Raw genomic sequence first — 20,827 nt, forward strand, 5'->3', positions numbered from 1 at the left:
TACCTGCTTAAAATTGTATTCCTTTTGTTTAGAAACACTGTCTGCAGTACAAGGTTTTGCGTTGTTTGCCCTAGTGCTTGAATTTCCCATGAAAATATTCTTTTAGAGCATGGCAATCCTTCTCAGACCTTAAATTTACCAACATTTCAATTTTTATTGACCTCAAAAACCAGGAAAAAGTTTGTTAGTTTTGCTCCTTTTATGATTATTGATGACACACAAAATCGCAATTCTAAATCAGCGTTGCCAACCTAGTAGACTAGTAGAGTAAATTTATTTCTTCTCCAGAACATAGACATGATAATATGAACTAACCGTGACATCACTTTTACATATATTCCACTTGTGGATCACACATCGTCTTAGCCACTGCGTTACAGCACCATGTGAAGAATCAAATCCCAAAATTTTCACAAAGGAAATATGCAACAGTTAACTAGTTTAGTGATCCAATAGAGCCCTGAAGAAGAATTCAATTGAATTCGAAACGTCGGCAATAATACAATTGTTTTTTTAAATTTGATTCTGTTACCCAACCAACCCCTTTTTCTGAAATATGTAACATGTAAAATATCGTGACAGTGTTTCTGACGTTGGGTGAATGAGTGACGTAAATGCGAAGACATCAATCTCTTTCATTATTTTTTAGTTGTTGAGTCAATGTTTTCTCTTCAATGAACAGTCCTTATTATGACGTTCCTGGTCAAGAGTTGTGCGATATTAGTAGAGGTCATATTTACTAATTTTTACCTTTGTAACCTATATTATAATGAAAAAACACTATTAGATTTCTTATAGAGATCATACTTGAGAAAAAAAGTGAAATCGTTTCATATTGAAATTTTGAACAGAAACGTTCCGCAAAAATATATTGGCTACACTGAACAATTGTCTTTTCATCGCCATCTACCCATTGAAAGCCGAAATACACGTTTCCATTGAAATTTATTTTCGAAAATTATGTATAATAATTGAATGTGGCACTAATCTAATTCCAGATCGGTCATTCTCGTCAAAAGTTATTTACTCTCTCTGCTCGATCAGAATACATCCAGCAGAAATAGCGAATAATTTTTGGTGGAAATGGCTCAATCTGGGAGTCAACAAAACACAACTAGTGTCATTTGGATAAGCGCAACATTCAAATAGACAAATAAATATATTCAGCGATGTATCATGCGCTTTCAGCAGTAAACTCATTCAGTGGTTGATTTGAAACACATTTGGTTTCTGTTGATTGACCAAAAAGGCTCATTAAACATCTTTGAATAAGCTAATTTGACTAATGAATAAAATATACCTACTCAACACTTAATGCTTTTTTTTCAAGTTATTTATTGCCAACTCTTTATTGGCACTCAATAAAGAAAGTGAATTATTATTGATTGATTATTTTTAAAATACGAAGCCACGTCTAAGAATTACGAGGAATTAAGGATAGATAGATAATTGGGTAAGGAATGAACACATATTTTCCTGACTCCGATTCAGGTTTCTTCAATCTTGTTTAGTTATTTAAATAAAACTTGTCAGGTATGCAGAAAGCCAATGTAATTGCTTAACCCATTCTTTAGCGAAAATCCAATAACTGGTTTCAAATCTACTTTTAAAAAATCCACGCCTAATAAAAATGTGAATATAATGTAAACTCAAGCAAAAGAAAAAAATTCTATAGGTATATTATTATATGATGGGAAGCGAAGTGAAAGTCGAATCTAAATAATATATTTCTTATTATCATAGTAAATATAATTCTCTTTGTTTAGATGCAATGTAACCTATAATACGAACTGAATTAAATAATAAGAATAAACAAGAACACCATTATTAATCTGGGAAGTAGTTGTTTTTCGGAAGGCATTCACCAGAAATTACTGTGTAGGTAAACTGATAAAGATGAATATTTCAAGAGTATATACTATGGTATTGGTGGGATGTTTCTTTCCCGTTTGGAGCTTTGTTCGCGAGATGGAGCTGTTACTAGTTGACAATATTTCTCTTAGACGAAGGTTTCATACATGCAGTCGAGCCGCGTTGAAACTGAACGAGTCCCTGGCTCAATGCATTTGGGTCGGGAATACCTCAATACTGGTCTGTATGTAATCTACTCGATCGATTTTAGCGTGGTTCTGCTGCTGTGAGGTATCTTGCATAAATGTCTGTGGGATACATTTCAATGTTATTCGTGGTATTGGCCTGGAAAGTAGTTGTTGGGCAAATGGGACGGCTCAAGAGTATTCATGCAAAAAAATCTATATTATAGACTAGATTTCAGAATGTTTCGCCAAGTGAGGATGAACTGTTGCTCAGATTAACTTTACTGTGACCTTACTTGGCTCTTGAACAAGCAGTAAACCTTTTGGCAGGACGGCACCAGTAGCTCAGGCCACTTCACGAAGAAGAAAGAAGAATGAATAATTTTTTACATCAGATATCAGATTATTACAATATCGGTTCATAATGATTATTGTGCTTTTGAATGTAGACCTTTCCAAATAAACTAAATATGACCCATTGAGGACTTATAAGACACATCAAATGGATCAGCAGACAGTCTCCCAAAATGAATCAGATAGCGAAAAAGGTAAATTGGTTGTTTTGAGTATATCAGATATGTTGACAAATAACGTTTCTGCTTTTTGTTTAGATTTCCAAGTGCAGATACGAGAGTTGGTCTCAGAAAAAGAGAAAATTCAAGAAGAGTTCAACATACAAAGAGCAAAGTTGAAAGATCTATTTCTGCAAAAAGAAGGTTGGTATACAATAGTATCATCCTTTTTCTCATTAGTAACATTCACTTGATGTAATAAATCTTTGTGAAATGTCTATTCAAATGTTCTAAACTATTATATTTCAGCCGAGTTGTCTAGAAAAACTGAAGAAAATAAACAGCTGCATAAACAGGTTGCTAAATTGAAAAATGAACTGGATGATTGTAAAAGCCAGTTAGTTGTTGATAGTATTACTCTAGAATCAAATTTTGAGGTAGAAAAACGCAAAGCTGAAGAAGAAATAGCAACATTACAAAGATTAATACATGGTAACTACTTTCTTGATACTTTCTGTGAATTCAGATTCATATTGATTAGTTTTGATCAGTGAGTGTGGTATAAAAAAGGTCCAATAAAAATGTTTTGAAATACATGTTAAATATTGAATATATATAACATAACATATAACTGAATATTGATTTCTCAATAATTAGGTAAATTGTTACTACAGTACTAGAAATATGCTTTTTTTTAACAAAATCAGTGTTTTTTCAGTTTTAAGCTTGCTATGGTTCTATTTATTTCCTGCACAATGAATCAATGGAACTACTTTTTCATATCAAATATTTTTTCCTTATTCCACCAAAAGCTCATTAGCTCATTACAAGCTTAGACACTGGTGTAGCTACTCATTTGTGTAGAAATTTCATGCAAATCTGTATACCAATATGGCTTGCTCAATTTCATTTACGATTAAAAAAAAAGGTTGGATACTGTTAATATCACTGTTCATGTGATGGTACAGTGTTGCGTATTCTGCAATGTAATGATGTACATTGAGAGGTACATGTGAATTGTGATCACACTGACATTATTTTAGGTTATATATGCAAACGCATTAAAGTTGACCCATTTCTTTGAATGACTTTTGTGAATCTAGAATTATTAACAGTGTGGGTTGTGAATAAACTTAATGAGAATGGGCAAGAGGTAAAAAGAATTCCTATTATTCTTTCAATTTTTCTTGGTATTCTATTTTGGCATTGTTTCTGAAAAAAGCTTAATATGTCCGTCTTATTTTTCAAATAACCATAATTACGTTTTCTTCTCTCAACTTGGTTGATGAACTTTCTTCACCTCTTCAATCTATCAATATAGAGATGATGTAAAACTTACCATTGGCACCCAAAGCAACTATTCAATCATTAATATTGATGTCTCCAGTTATGAGATGAAAATCTGTTTTGTGCATTTTTCTATATTATATTCTAGCAGATTGTCTTGATTGAAGAGGTATATAAAATCAATATAACTTGCAATTGTAATCATTACAAATTGTTTTAAACTTTGCATGGTGTTCACTTTAATTTTGACAATTTTACTTGTTGAAATAATTTTCAAAAAGCATTGTTTAAAACTACTTTTTTAATAAATTCCAATCTTACTGATTTTATTCACAACTTGTTCTCAGTCCTTGGGATTTTGGAATATGAAGACTACTCAAAAATCTACTTTATCATTATAGCACAAATTAATACATGTAATTATTACTTTCCTTCTTCATTTGCTATCATCAATTTTATATGTAACATAATTTGGCTGGTCTGGAGAGAAAAATAGGTTGCATATGAAACTTCATACATGTGTTTTCTCGAAACATAACATTCTTACTGTTCGTCATTTTTTGTGTTTTATATCATTTTGAAAAATCATACTAGAAGCCCATTTTTTTGTGCTTCAAATAATTGTATAATTTTTAGAAAGTGAGGCAGAATCAAGTTCTACAAGGACTCTTTATGATACAGAACTAACAAAATTAGAAACTTACATACAGCAGTTGCAAAAAGAAATTATAGATTTGAAACGAGAGAAAAACCAAACACATCACATATCACAGGTCAGTATTTGAACATTATTATCGCTGTTGTTTGCAAATATTCAAATGAAAGGCAACTAATTAGAATTCTTATCTAGTCACAGGAATGTAGTATATATTTCATAGGAAAATGAATTAAAATATTGATAATTTTTCCAGAATCACTTCCACAATAATATTACCTCAATAATTGTAATTAGAATAATATAATAGAGATGGTAAGTGAAGAATATTATTAAGGTAGTGTTTCTTTTGGTCCAATGTGAATTATATTTACATGAGTCACTATTTTTACGATTTAAAATTTGGTTTAGATTCATCTCTACACTAATATACCAAGTATTATTACTTTTACTTTGCATAAAAAATATTCTTCAGTAAAAAGTTCAGAAAAACCAATGTCAATAAAAAACGTGGCAGTAAAAATAATAAACATCTGCAAAGGTTTCCATATGGATAATTTGAGGTTGGAAATCAAATTTGCATGTATTGTGATGGTCATCAATATCGATATACATTTCAAAGCTGGAAATATGGTAGTACTTGAAATTATTATATAACAAATTTTAAAATCAGAATATATCTAATGAATGTTATCACACAAAGTTTGTTTTCTATTTTTCAGGATCATAGTAGTTTAGCTTCAAGTCAGGTATTGAATGTTCTAACAAAAGGATTGAAAAAGCTTGGTGCAGATTCTTTCTCTTCTCAAGAAAGTGTGGATGATAGTTCCAAGAAGGTTTGTTTCAGTCTACCATGTAGATAGATTACTTACATGAACTAAATTATGCTAGGGATGTATTGAAAAATGTCAATTCACGAATATGAAAATTATTTGAGTTGAACATACAATTTTGTTAACTGTTTTTAGTAGTATTATGTTTATACAGAATTTTCATAAATTCAATGTAAACGAATGCATAGCTTCTGATAGAATCACGAAAGGGTAAGACCTCGTTAATACCTAATTCACAAAAGTTTCGACTTTTGACAGCTGGTTAACGGAAAAACAGATTGCAACAAACAGATATATGCACAGTTCCTAATGCCTCACCAATTACCTTGGGCAGTATATAACATCGGTCAAGGGATTCATTAAAACCACTCAAACATCTTGGATATTTATGTAAATTGCTCTAACCAGCTGAGAATAGAGACATTCCAAAAGTTCAACCACGTAATAGCAACTTCATTTTTTTTTTTCATAAATTACTTGATAAAGCTAGTGTGTTAGCGAAACATGTTCATGTAACAGCCAAATCAATCAGAAAAAAAATAGAAACTTCAATTTGATTGCAGCAAAATTTCAAACTGTAAGGAGAGAGTTGATTTGTATAAAAAACGGAGGAAATTATGATGTACGGAGGATAAAATAATTCGGTGAAGAAGTACATTTTTTCAATTTTTTATTCATAAAACTGTTCAAGCCCAAAAAAGAGCTCGTGTGAAGAGTTTTTTCGTTAGATTCATGTCATGTGAAAAATTTATTTTGAATTTTGAATTGATTCTTAGTATTAGTTGTTTCAAAAGTTTTGTTCATTTTAAAGTCACGTGCATTTCGAGCTCCATATCTCAATAAATATTTATTCTACTGTGTCGTGGTTTATACATTGATGCTGTTAATTTTTTTCCATATTTCAGTTTTTTTACCTCTTTTCAGCTCATTACTCTATGATAATAATGATAATAGCCTTTATTACCCATCATTTAAAAACCATTTACAGTGTCAACTAAGTATGTTAACAATTAATGTAGATCCTTATAATTACAAAGTTACAATTTGAGAAAATGTATAACAAAATTATAATAAAATAAAATAAATGCGTAATTCAAGACTTTCAATATTGAACGTCATGGTAAGAGATTCATATGGAATACCTGTATGAGAATACCATGAGATTTGAAGTAAATAAACTTTAGGAAACGACGTTGAACTTTTTCAATTAATGTATTATAGCAATTGTAGAATGGAGACCATAGAACACATCATATTCTAATTTTGACCTTACGTAGGCTACATAAAGAGTAAATAGAGCAGATATGTTTGAAAAAGATCTACAATTGCGAACTATAAAGCCACAAACTCTCAATGCTTCACCTACTTTCGATCTAATGTGGTTGGAAAAAGACAAATTTTGATCAAAATATATCTGAGTTACTTCGTGACAGTGAAATGGTTTCTACTCGATGACTGACATTTTCATACTATAAGACACTACTTTACATTTGGATGCATTGAGATATAGTTTGTTAACTTCACACTCGACCCCTGAGGTACTCCAGATGAAGGATTGTAATAAAAAGAATCATAGCTGATATAAGATACAAACTGTTTGCGTTGAAATAAGTAGGATTTTATGAAAAGTACTGTTGAATTATGGAAAGCAAATTGGTGGAGTTTTTGTAGAAGGATCATGTGATCAAGTCGATCAAATGCTTTAGCAAAATCAGTATATATCACATCAACTTGACCTCGATTATCTAAGACACCACTAACATTTTGATTGATCTGTTTGACAATTTTGACATAAATCCATGTTGTTGCGGAAATATGATATTACAAACTGAGGAATGTACCCGATTATAGATGACAATTTTGAGAAGTTTAGCAAAGTTCGATAAGATTGAGATAGGATGATAATTCTAAATATCAGAAGGATTTCCAGACTTGAAATGGGACAAACTCGTGATATCTTCCATAATTCAGGATAATAATTATTTTTAACTGCAAGATTGAAAAGTATCAGTAACGGATAGACCAATACACCGATGCAATCTTTTATCAAAAAGGTTGGATGGTATCTTATCAGGACCAGAAGTGAACTTATTTTTTACTTCACGTGCTGCAATCAAGATTTCCTGTTCGCTGATGTTTACAAAGTTTATATTATTATAAAAACAATTTGAAAACAATAATGTCGTTAAGTGCTGCAGAAATAGCTCGACAAATTAATAAAGCTGCAAATTTTCATCACACATACATATATAGGGTACAAATAATGTTAAAGTACTCAAACACATATAAAATTGATTAAAGATATCATACAATAAGAAATACCAAAAAAGTTTAAAATGTTCAAATGCAGTATACCATACTTTGTTTAATACAAAATACAGTTGATAAAATAAATTAGAGAAAGCTGTCCTCATAGAACTCTTCTAAATCATAATAGGGTCTACCACATAATAAGTCTTTTACTGATTTTTGAAATACACAGTTATCCTCTAAAATTTTAATATGGTCAGGCAAATGATTAAACATCTTGAGACCATTATGATATATAAAGTATTTGACTAGAGTAGAGGCTGGTATGGATAATCTTAGATCGTTAGATTGACGAAGGGCATAATAATTAGAGTAACCGCTAAATATCAATTTATGTTTGTTAATTAAACATACTGCTTCTAAAATAAAGATTCCAAAAACTGTCAAGATTTTATGTAATTCAAATAGGTGTTTGCAGTAGTCTCGACTTTTGGCATTACACATGAATCTTATATTTAATGATGCTTTTATATTGTTCTCTCTATTTGCACACTAATTTGTATCAATTTTCTATGACTTGTCACAAATGTATATTCATAACGTGATTAAATAAAAATCTATCTATCTATCTATAGCCATTTTCTGAATAATGAACACCGTCTGCATTTGAGTTTTGCAAAATACTCCCCGGAAAGGAATTCTATACCTTAAATGAGTGAATTTGAATTTATTGTCAATTATTACCCCCAAAAATTCAGTTCTAGGTCTGTTTTCAGTTATCCTGTCCGCGTCCTGTGTTGGTAAAGGAATGCTGTCAATAAAGCAGCGGAATGATATTAAATTTGTTTTGGAAATATTGAAAGACAGCAGATTAAAATCGCACCACTTATTTTTTTTTTATATCTGCACTTATATTATCGGTTCTTCACGGCCTTTTTGAAATGAATGTTGCTTAGATTTGCAGATCTCATTTCTAATGGTAAATGATTGAACAACTTACCACCATTATAGTATATGGAATCCTTGATTAAATTCGAAGTTGGGATGGGAAGTCGTAAAGGTATAATTGCTATTGCGAGTAGCATAAGGAGTAGAAGCAAAGTTGAAATGTACCTTCCAAATATTAAACGTATTGAGCGTCGAAGTTCTGCCTCAACCACCATACTCTCCAGACCTTCACCAACCGACTACGTTCTTGTCAAGCACGGCCTTCGTCGACTTCATCGAATGGCGTCTATTTTGGTTAAAATTAATGAGTATTAGCTAAGATTTTACAGTTCAAAAAAGACGATCAAAAACGTACAAAACTTTTGAAACGACCAAATACTGTCAATTAATTTTTGGTGTCACTGTTTTTCGAGTTTGAAAGCCGCAAACTCGAAAAACAGTGACACTGAAAACCTCAGCCGCGAAACTCTAAACCAATTTGTCAACTAACTTTTGTTTTTTTCAATAACTACTCGTCAAATAGTGTGTGGAATACCAAAGGCTAAATAAGAGATTGAAATAAGATTAGATTAGATTTCAGAAAGCGGTTATTTCAGACTGAGGAGGATGCAGTGGTGTTACGTTCCCTTGTTGAACCATTGGCGGACCAAATAAAGGCGCTCAAAGAAAAACTGAGAGCAACAGATTTTCAACTACAGAAATGTAAAGAGTGCGGTCATCGCCAAGATGAGGTAGGACAATAATCACAAACCATATAGAGCTAGTTGGATTCTGCAGTTTACTATTTTACAGACAAATGAAACTGTTGATCAGTCGTCTCAACATGTCAACTTAAATGCAACAACATCAACTAATACGTCATTTGAGTCCCAGAAACTTTCAATATGCGATATGTGTAGCAACTATGAGGCCGAGTTGGTCAAGGAACAGAAAAAAAATAGTGATTTGAAAGCAGAGGTTACAGCTGCAGAAAAGGCTGCTGAGAGACACAAGGAGGAATTGTTGAAAGAAATCGGTTTCAGGAAGGACATGGAGGAGAAATGGAATGAAAAGAAAGAGGAACATAAACAACAGGTGAGTTTTAAGAAACTGCCAGCTACACCTCTACGAGGGTTGCCTTTTATATTTTGGGATTAGAGAACAAAAACAAATAATAATCATCGAAAATCACTTTGTTTTTCAAAATATTCCCCATGAAGATGTATACACTTTTGCATGCGTTTGAACCAATTGTCGAAGCGCTTTTGCCACTCTGATTGAGGTATCTCCAAAACATGCATTTTGAATAATAATAATATTTTATTTCTGACCGGGATATTATAAGCTTATATCGTCATAGTTACGCTATCAATAAAGAGGGTCATAACTCCCTTGGGACATTATAGATTTTATAATTCCCTCTACCTTTCACAAGTAAAAATAAAAAGAAATGAAAACTGAACCATATTTTATTTATTCACGTCATTACAAATAATAAATGTACAATTTTGAAATGTTCCCTGAAAATTACTTCCGCCACTGGAAACAATTTCTTCTTTTGTATGGCTGGAGCTTCTGTTCACTACAGTCGAGGTACCTGCCTCTTCTCATGACAAATTAGACAACATACGCGCCGTTTTATTTCTCAATTCGATGCTATCCTCCAAATACCCCTCCGCCACCGTGGAACTTTTCCAACCTCCGTGTCTTTTTAAGTTAGTCATAGTTGCTCCTGCATTGGCTAGAGCAGTAGCAGAAGTGCGACGAAGGCAATGTCCCGTATAGGAAGATGAGTTTGGCAATCCTAAATACATTGCGATTTTGCTGGGGATTTTCCCAAACATGTTTTTTCCAATTGGCTGAGATGTACATTTATTTTGTCGGAAGCTCAAATAAAATCGTTCAATACCTTTAGGACGCAAAGACATATAAAGTCTTAATAAAGGCAAAGCGGAGAACTCTTTTTCATCCACAACTGTAAATTTCTTCGATACACCAGTTTTACTTTCCGGTACGTTCACTACCATAACGGAATCCCGGTCCTCTATATCCGATATCTTCATATTCAAAAGTTCCTGACTTCTGCATCCTCCAAAATAACCCATAATCAAAACAACCTATAACAAAAAAAAGGAAATAAATACACACAAAAAAGAAAATAAGAAAAAAATTACCTTATGCAATAAATGAATATCATTAGGAGCGTCCTTTAGGAATCTTGAATATCATTAGGAGCGTCCTTTAGGAATCTGATAACATCTTTAGGAGATAAAACAGCAGACTTTTTCGGCTTATAACTCTTACTCTTCCGTTTCAAAAAAGCCTGTAGTTCATTGAACTTGGTGATATCTCGTTTCTCATGTATAGTCACCATCGATTTTAGCATTGACCATTTAGTCCATAAAGAATTCGGACTATACGTTTCTGACTGAAACGAATAAACACAATTACTACCAAATCTACCGAAAAACATAGAAAATTCCTTACCAGTTCTTGAAAATATGCCAGAAATACAGTTTCAGTGACATCTTTTGGCATAACATTTTTAACAGAAAAAAGAAAATCAAGTATGATATTTTATATAGTTCATGAGTGTTTTTTTGAATTGGAAAACATTTATTGAATCTTTCAACGAAAGTGGGAGTTTGTTATACTCATTCAAACCTTTATAAAATAAAGAGTTCATCGTACTAGTCAAATTAGTTCGAGGAAGGTGGAATTTTTGGGAGCTACTCGCTCTTCTTAAGTGGTTATGGATTTGAGATTTATATATACAGAATTCTTCAAAATAAGTTGAAAGCAAGTTATGTGTTAGTTTGAAAATGAATATCATTGCTAACTCGTCTCTGGGAAACAGACAGCCACTGCAATGTACTTAACATGTTTGATATACTAGAATACCTATTCACTTGTAAAATAATCCTCATTCCACGATTCTCTAACTTTTGTAAAGCCGATACCTTATTTTGGTCAAATGAGTATAACAGACTAGAACAATAATCAAAATGGGGTTGGATTATACAATTATATAATGTCATTTTTGAGTACATTGAAAGCTGACATGAAATTCTTGAGAAAAAATATATTTTTTTAGTAATTTTTCTATATATATAATCAAAATGAGCATGAAGAGATAAACGAGTATCCACCATGAAATCCAAGTATTTGAATTCACTTACGAACTCTATTACATCACCTGCAATTTGTAATCTTATGTTGAGATTGTTGATGAGTGCTAGCTTATAACCAGTTGATAAGATCATATATTTTGTTTTGGAGGTGTTGAGTTTTAATTTATTGCTATTCATGTACTTGAAAACATTTCTTAGTTCATTATTCGTTTGATCAGCTACTGTTTCTATATTATCTCCTGAAATTGATAACAAAGTGTCGTCTGCAAAAAGGTTCATGAAATCACAACCATGGGTGGTATCTATATCATTCAGGTAGATTAAAAATAATATAGGTCCCAAAACACTCCCCTGAGGTACCCCGAAAATGACATCGCGAGATGATGACACTGAATCCTTTATTTTGGTTACCTGTTTGCGTTGTGATAAATAATCAGTTAGCCATAACAAAACAGTTTCCCTGACACCAATACTTTGCAGTTTATTTAGTAATATGTGACGATCAATTGTCTCAAAAGCTCTTTTAAGATCTAAAAATACGGCTATGATATAATGTCCCTTATCTATTGATTCTTTCCATTTTGATATTGTGACTTGTAATGCAGAATCACATGAATGATGTTTTCTGAAACCTGACTGATATTTAAGTAAAATATCATTATTTTCTAGATATTCAATGAGTTGATTATAAACTGCGAGTTCTAATATTTTTTCAATACAAGGCAAAGTGTTGATTGGTCTAAATTCCCAGGATTTATTTGTGTTAGGGACTTTTTTAATTGGCACAAGGACACTGGTCTTGAGCTCCTTCGGGAATCTGCCAGTGCTCAAAAATGTATTTTTAAAATGCAACAATGCATGTCCTATAACACCAAACTTTTTTTAATAAGTTTGCAGTTAAGTATTTCACTGTTGTATTTCATTTCCACTCCATTGATCAATTTAGACAGATCTGCTAACTCCAACACTTCGAATTTCTCGAAGAAGTTGTTAATCGATATAACATTGTTCTCATGAAGTGAATCAGATTGATCAATGGTGTTCACAATTTCTTGTTCGCTATCAATAAAATAATTGCATAAAATAATGCAGCAACCGCTTCTTCAGGTGGCGAAAAACGTTGACCTCTCAGTTTGTTTTTTACGTGCGGGAATAAAAAGAAGTCATTCAATGCCAAGTCAGGACTATACGGCGGATGACTCATCAAATAGATGTTTTGGGTGCTCAAAATTGCAGTTGTTTGAGCCGATGTGTGAGAGCTCGCATTGTCGTGGTGAAGAGTGATCCGTCTTCGGCGGTTGGTTTTTCTGATTTCTTGGAAGACAACTGGCAAACAAATGGTTATGTACCACTCAGAATTGACTGTTCTGCGTTGTTCTAGTGGTACGGTTGCGACATGTCCAGTTTTTCCGAAAAAAACAGGTGACATTTGCTTGGAAGTGCTTCGTGCTTCCAACTTTTGTTGGATTTGGCTCATCTTGAAACACCCATACAGTCGACTGCTGTTTACTTTCCGACTCATACGCGTAAATTCACGATTTTTCACCTGTCACGATGTCATAGACGTGTTTCGAAGCACCGCGATCGTATTTTTTGAGTATTTCCTTCGACCAATCGACACGAGCCTTTTTTTGAGCGATTGACAAATTGTGTGGGATCCGACGCGAACAATTTTTTTTGCAATATTGAATGCATGCTGGTCCCACTAATGCCTAAGGTTGTCTCAATCTCATGATAGGTCACATGACGATCTTGCCGTATCAGTTCGCGCACAGCAACAATGGTTTTCGGAACAACAACTGATTTTGGACGACCTTCACCAAATTCGTCTCAGAGTAAACTACGACTACGATTGAAATTATCATACCATCGATATACACTGGTCCTTGATGGAGCTTCATCGCCAAAAATTGAATTAAGTTCATCCATGCACTGTTGCCGTGTTGATCTACGTCAAAAGTTGTAAAAAATAATCGCATGGAAATGTTCACGATTTAATTCCATTTTTGGGCCGAGATGAATCTTTTAAGTTACTGTAAAAAACACAAATAGCGCGCGTATGTCAAAACGTTCTTAGTATGTATAAGCTCAAAAATGTCCAACTTTACGATAGAGCTGTCAGTTCCCAGATTGCAACACTAGGATTGTCAAATCCCGAAACATAAAAGGCAACCCTTGTATCAACTACCCGAAGATTATTAATTTTATGTGGTATGTTGTGATGGTGTTTTATACGTTTCATCAACGAACAATTTTCCATTTAAAATATTTCAAGGTTGCAGAACTAACGAGGGCAACAGAGTGTATGGAGATGGATTTAAAGGAGCTGCGACAGTTTTTTAATCGAACATGTTCTGAAATGAAGACGAGTTTAGAGAAGTTAACCCACGATAGAGAAACAATTCAACAAGAACTCAAAAAGTAATCGTTCTGTTTCATCTATGTTGTTATTGTTGCATTATTTTCATTTCCTTTCAGGCTGCAGAAAGAAAATGATAACTTAGTGGGAAAATATACTGTACATTCCCAGGAACTACAGAGTGAAGTTATAGATCTCCCTAATACTGTTGAGGTATGTGAAAATGAGATAATAATAATAATAATATTTATTTACCACAAATAAACATTAAAAATATAATAGGAAGAAGACATTCAGTAGTAAATAAATACATACCACCCAACAAGGCAAGACTTGATAGTGGGAGTAGAACTAACCTATAAGTAAATATCCTGAAATGGTATGAGATCATAAAATGGTTTTCAAAAGATCAGACAATAGATATTAACAGATTTTTTTAATAATAATAATGTACTATTTCTTTTAGATAAATTTTATTTTGTATTTTATATATATTTTTCCATAAAATGATGTCCAATTCGTTTCTAAGTTCATATCTTTCTAAAATAATAATTCATGGAGGAGCGTTATTAGTTATGTGAGGCGCTTTTGGCGATTTTTCGACCCTCTTACCCCCTTGGTGAGATGTCTTGAGATTTGTTTCTAACCCCTCTTTCTTCTCTTGATCTCACATGAGATTTTTCAAAGTGAATATTTTAAGTGTTAATACTTGAATCTATGCGTTTGATTTATACTGGGAAAATCATAATTTGCTTAATTATTTTTCCTTACAACTGGTTCGATGCAAGTATTTGAGATACTGTGTTACTTTGTGGCATCACATAACAGTGATCAATATTCTGTCTGCTTCAAATTGTTTATCCATATTTCAGTGAAAAAACATTTCATACCTGAAACTATTTTGTCGCAACTTTACACTGTCTCTCGCGGATAAATATTACTTCAGAATGGGTGAGATTTGGCTTGACAGCCGCCTCCTAAACGCCTCACGTAATTTATGGACGCCCCAATAGGTTTTTATTATATTCAATCCATTATTGCAATAATTTGGAAAGTTGTTCTGAAATTTGTACATTCCTTGCATTTTCCATACTTTTTAAGGAACTTCATGAGGTAATATTAAAAAATCATCAAGAACTGATAATTGCAAAGATTGGCAAAGAAGCGGCAGAAGAAGCAGCCAGTACACTTCAGTGCGAGATAATGTTTTTAAAGGACAGAATAACTAATGATCAGCATGAACGAAAGGGTATAGAAGATACACTAGAGCTGGAAATAAGAGGCTTGAAGTAAGACACGATTTTTTTTCAATTACAATATCTCTGGTTTTGAAACCAATTTGAAAACTTCCATACTCAATTCACTTAGTTTGTTCAATTTTTTGGACATTTCGGAATTGAATCTCAAATTATTTTTATTTATAGCCAGAGCTTGTTATTCTCTTTCAGAAAACAAATAGATCAATTGATGAAGGAAAGAAAACAGATCCATTCAAATCAAGAAAAACTGGTTAGTTCTGAATCTTTGAATCAAGAAAAGATCAAGGAACAACAAGATAGAATCGATGAATTCACAGAAACAATCGTAAGTTATAATATTGAAAAAATGAGGAGTAAGTTAAAAAGTCATTTCAGACATCACTGGAGAAGCAAAACAAAGAGTTGAGGACCAGGGTGATTTCTCTTCAACAGGAATTAGATACGACGGAGACTGTTCAAAAGGATTTTGTCAGATTGTCACAGAGTTTGCAGGTTAGTGGTACAAATGAATTCAAGCCAATACTGAATTAAAAAAAAAAGGTTCTCACAACACAGCTATCCATTATTTAAACGATAACATTAAACACTGTGTGAGATCTGTGTGGTTACAATCATCAGAGTGATTTATGAAAAGGTATACAATGAACTGTTTTGAATGGCACCTTTGTCACTATCTTTTGAAAAACTTTGTTCTAAAATTGCAATAGAGGTTTTGACTTCCACCTCTTTCAAGAAGTGCAGCTGAATACTCTTCTACTCTTTTGATACAAATTCCAAGTGTTTTGTGTTACTACCAGTATATATTTGGGGACAAATAGATGGTAAATCGTTTATGTAGTTCACAATAAACTCGGTACAATGAAGAACAACCACATTTACAAAGTTATCACTGAAGAATATCAAATTTCTCTTCCGTTATCGTATTCTTCTTCTTTTTGAGTTTTTGTTCTCGAGGGCCATCTGATGTCCTTTTCTTCCAAGTATCCGATAAACATTGTAGCCTCATCTGTCATGTATTTGTTCAGGTAACATTTGCATAAGGCATGACGAGTTGCCCCTTTGTTGCATTATCTGTTTTGTTTACATATATGTTATATATTCAGCTATAGTAAAACCAATAATGATTGAGAGTAAAGCGCATTGTCATATCTAAATTTTACGTTACCAGTTTATAGCAGAATCAAAATATAGTAAGCATTAGAGTTGTAGGTTGTGGCAAATTATAGATAATACACAATAGTAGTACGATTAAAAGGTATTATTTATGACAAAAATCAGTAATGAGCTTGTAATGAGTAATACTTATACATTTCCTGATTACTGATCAGTTAAAATTCATTATTCTCTGTATAGTGTTAGATATTTATTACAACTAGTGGCAACGCTATACGCAACGATATTTCTGTCTTTGTCACTTTACTGTAACTTCCATCTCATCGTTGCAATCCTCACTAATGTACTTGCAGCCATGAGCGTATCATTGGTTTGTGAATTATACAGCGTGAATTGTACGTTTTACAGTTAAGTTAGTCAGCAATCGACGTGTTGTGATAACAATTGGTGAAAATAATAGTGCTAATAAGTGTTTAAGCGTTACATAATTATATTTCTACACCGTTCTCAAACTACTCAAAAAATGGGAGACATGGTCGGGCCTTCCACGTCGAAAAAGGTAAAACGGTCGGAGTCTCGGTCAGTAAGAGAAAAACAAATTGTACTGCGAGTATTTCACTGTCTTGAAAGAGATCATCAGCCACCAAGAGATGACTTTGTGCATATGTGCTGTAATTGTACGTGTGTACCTCCGAATAACCAACCGGGCATTTCTACATCATTAAGTTCCACAATTACAAAAGATAAATTAGTTGATATGTGCTCTGATTATACCGGTGTACCAAAATCATCGATTTACAAAATACTAAGAGAAGCAGAAATTCATGGGGACGTACAAACGCCAAAAACTAGTAATGGACGAAAAAAAATCACAGTTGATGAAGAAGCCAAAACCAGTATACGCAGAACTATTCACAGTTTCTTTTTCAGAAATGAGCTGCCCACACTACAAACAGTTCTGGAGGCACTTAGCGATCATAAATTGGTCCCAAAAATGGGTAAAGAAACTTTTAGGAAACATGTACACGAAATGAAATTTACGTACGGAAAAGTTGACAGGAAAAGCATTCTCATTGAACGTCAAGAAATAATAGCATGGAGAAGAAACTATCTAAGAAAAATTGACGAATTTTGGAAGCTCAAAAAAAAATTGTACTTCATGGACGAGACATGGGTTAACCAAGGACATACGGTCAAAAAAGTATGACAGGATGGTAATATAACAAGTGCACGACAAGCCTTTAATGAAGGTTTGTCAGTTGGGTTAAAACAGCCATCTGGAAAAGGTAGTCGTCTGATAGTTACGCATATAGGAAGCGACAGTGGATTTTTACCAAATGGTGAATTAATATTTAAATCTAAGAAAACAGGCGACTATAATGAAGAGATGAATGCGGAGGTGTTTGAAAAATGGTTTGAACGCATCATTCAACTTGTGGAACCTGGGTCTGTCATCGTCATGGACAATGCCCCATACCATAGTCGACATTTAGAACCATTACCGAAACAATCATGGAAAAAAGCAGCAATTCAAGAATGGTTAATTAATAAGAACATCCAATATAACAAAGATAGTTTAAAGGCAGAACTACTTCAGCTAACAAAATTACACACAGACAAATATAAAAAATTCGCAGTGGATGAAATGACGTTAAGTCGTGGAATTACAGTTTTAAGGTTACCACCATACCACTGCGACTTAAACCCAATAGAATTAATCTGGGCGCAAGTAAAAGGATATGTGGCACGAGAAAACAGAACATTTAAATTAGTGGACGTGCAACATCACCTACAAGAAGCTATTCGAACTGTTTCTGCAGAAGACTGGAAGAAATGCATGCAGCATGTTTCAAAAGAAGAGCAAAAATGTGGGACGTAGACAACCGTATTGAACACAATATTGAACTAATCATAATTCACTTTGATGATAGCGGTAGCAACAGTGACGAATCTGAGGTTGAAGATTAGGCTAATTTGTATTTTCTAGTACCCCTGACGATTAGTTTAAGTTACTCGAAAGCTTGAGAATAGTTATAAAGAGTTCACTTATCAATTGCTGCAACCCAATAGTGAAAAAAAGTTATATATATATATATATATATATATATATATATATATATATATATATATATATATATATATATATATATATATATATTGTGTTTTTTTATTAATATTGTTAATTTATTTGGTATCTACTATAATTACCACGATTATTACTCCGTTTTCATAAGGCCCACCTAATGACTACAACGATTAGGTAAATTACGATATTGCAAAGTTTTAATGAAATAAATAAAAAATGTGTATGAATATTTTAACTAATTGTACTAAGAATTTTTCTTTCATTCTTAATCCTCTCAAAAATTAATAAGCACGCCCCCGATTTGCTGTCAACTGGGCTTCTACTCTCAATCATTATTGGATTTAGTATACAATGCAACATATATATTTACAAGTCAATAAAATTACCTGGCCTGACCCTGAGATGGCGGTAGTTGTTTGAGAACTATCGCTGTATTAGAAAGAACACAATATGTAAAGCTTATGTTTCAAGTTCAAAGACGCTCCGTTATTTAGTATTTGTTTGGCAGTCATCAATAGCGAATGTTTTCCGTGAATTTGTGAAAATGGAGAAAATTGGTCATCGTTATGTGATACATTTATTCAAAATGCCTCAGACCAACTAATATAAAAACTGACTAGACATTTTTTCTCTTCGTTAGCTTTATTCAGTATTTTATTCACCAAGTGAAAAACGGCGTTTTTAGTTTTCTCTGAATCCATATTGGCAAGGTGATAGAATCTGATGTTTTCCAGAAAATTTAAAAGTCTCTAAAAAGTTTCGCAAAGTTATTAATTACTGATATAGGTCTATAGTTTGTTACAAGTTTTTTGTTTCCGGATTTGAAAATAGGCGTTGTGATGGCTTCTTTGAAATTATTTGGAATTTACAAAACATTGGTTGAATATGTGACATAGGGGATCAAGAATGTATTGGTGACATTTTTTTATTAAATAAACAGGTACTTTATCAGGGCCAGCAGAAGTATTGTTTTTTAAACTAGAGATAATGGAGTTGAAGTTGGTGAAAATAATGCCTAAAAACCTGCATGTAAGATAAATGGATCCTTTGTGAATTTCAATAAATGTTTTCAAAAGAACTAACGATATAAGGGCTACTTTTTACAAATGGTGTGTGCTATTTTTTCATATTTCTCAAAAAAAATCCTTAAATAAACAAAGGACGAAATATAAACTAATTTGTAATATTTTCTGTTTTGCTTGACAGGATTTATTCAAATTTCTCAATGGTAAAATATAAGGTATTGAATTGGGTAACTCCAACCTCATTTAATCATTGCTCTGTGTATTACTGCGTGCCCTGGGATAGACATCCTCATCTTGGACATAGTTAAAGAATGTTAATGTTACTTTGAAAAATGACACACGTTAGTTTGAACATTGGTAATATATTATTTTCACTTTTTCTTATTGTAGGTACAATTAGAAAAAATTCGAGAGTCAGATAATCAAGTGCGATGGCAACACGAAGAGGATGTTGAGAAATGTCCAACTTGCCATTCAAGCTTTTCAACGGCAAAGCGAAAACAACACTGTAGACATTGCGGTCAAATATTTTGTCAACCTTGTTTGTCGCACACTGTTCTATCAGGGCCTAATAGCCGCCCTTCTAAAGTTTGTGATGTTTGTCATACCCTACTAGTCAAATCTTCTGCCCCTTATTTCAGTGAAGCTCCTCCAATGACGTGAAATTCTTAGTCACCTAGTAGCTGTATTCGATTGTTACCGTCTTTAAATTTTAAAATGTGAATAAATTCATTCCGAAATTTTCAATTGTATTTTTGTTCGAAATGTGGAAATTAAAAGTTACCAACTTGATTATATTACTCTAAATAGTGGAATTGGAAATTCTCTCATCAAAGATGTGAACTTACACGGCAGGTAAATCTGTCAAAGCTATTTTCCAGGTTCCACAATTAATGCCTAGTTTCATTCCATCGGTGGTGGCGTCGTTCCTATTGGTTACATTAAATTACCTGATTCATGTGCAATTCAGTGCAGGTAGCCAAACTGTATTTATGCTAATTCCTTCTTTCGTTCAATTGGAATTGTCTCTGGGTATATGACTTTCTATATCTTTTGGATAGTAATTCTGAAGTCTGTCAAGTAGGTACTTGGGTCTCTTCGAGCGTGATAACCTGAGTACCTCTTCAAGTGCATTTTCAACTACAACTGATTGGGCGGTATGCCAGAGGTGATATTTTTCTTTTATTCAGAAAGGTACTCAGACTTCTCTTCATGGAGTTTCTGAAGGCTCTTTGGAGCCCATAACTGGCCACCGACTTTGATAGTTTTTTCGTTAGCCTGAATATTTATTGGTTTCACGTTGTGTTTCTTCCGAATGCATGAGAAATTGTCGCTTCGGGCATACCAACAAATC

General features: G+C 33.0%; 2 protein-coding genes across 3 annotated transcripts in view; one reads left to right on the forward strand and one right to left on the reverse strand.

Annotated features, from left to right (window-relative positions):
* The window catches only part of S6KL (ribosomal protein S6 kinase like), a 159,573-nt gene extending 159,333 nt beyond the window's left edge, over positions 1–240 (reverse strand). Inside the window, exon 1 of the mRNA XM_074171364.1 lies at positions 4–240. Within this exon, the coding sequence (XP_074027465.1) occupies positions 4–90 (87 nt within the window). The 5' untranslated portion in view covers positions 91–240. The remainder of the gene's footprint in view (positions 1–3) is intronic.
* A 2,170-nt stretch (positions 241–2,410) lies between these two features.
* Rbpn-5 (Rab GTPase-binding effector protein rabaptin-5) lies at positions 2,411–20,220 on the forward strand. Of its 2 annotated transcripts, XM_074171367.1 has the most exons (13): positions 2,411–2,584; positions 2,648–2,752; positions 2,858–3,040; positions 4,472–4,608; positions 5,213–5,326; positions 9,118–9,252; positions 9,314–9,595; positions 13,907–14,052; positions 14,110–14,203; positions 15,092–15,279; positions 15,439–15,574; positions 15,625–15,741; positions 19,864–20,220. In XM_074171367.1, the coding sequence occupies exons 1-13, from the start codon at positions 2,539–2,541 to the stop codon at positions 20,134–20,136; spliced, it is 1,956 nt and encodes a 651-aa protein (XP_074027468.1). In that variant the 5' UTR covers positions 2,411–2,538; the 3' UTR covers positions 20,137–20,220. The 2 variants fall into 2 exon arrangements, with proteins under 2 accessions (XP_074027468.1, XP_074027469.1); XM_074171368.1 differs by lacking the exons at positions 2,411–2,584; positions 2,648–2,752; positions 2,858–3,040; positions 4,472–4,608 and adding an exon at positions 4,982–5,123.
* The last annotated feature ends 607 nt before the right edge of the window (positions 20,221–20,827 follow it).

This window comes from Leptinotarsa decemlineata, unplaced genomic scaffold (assembly GCF_025532065.1).
Source record: "Leptinotarsa decemlineata unplaced genomic scaffold, Ldec_3_MD MMD2_tig00000010_RagTag_RagTag, whole genome shotgun sequence".
NCBI lineage: Eukaryota > Metazoa > Arthropoda > Insecta > Coleoptera > Chrysomelidae > Leptinotarsa > Leptinotarsa decemlineata.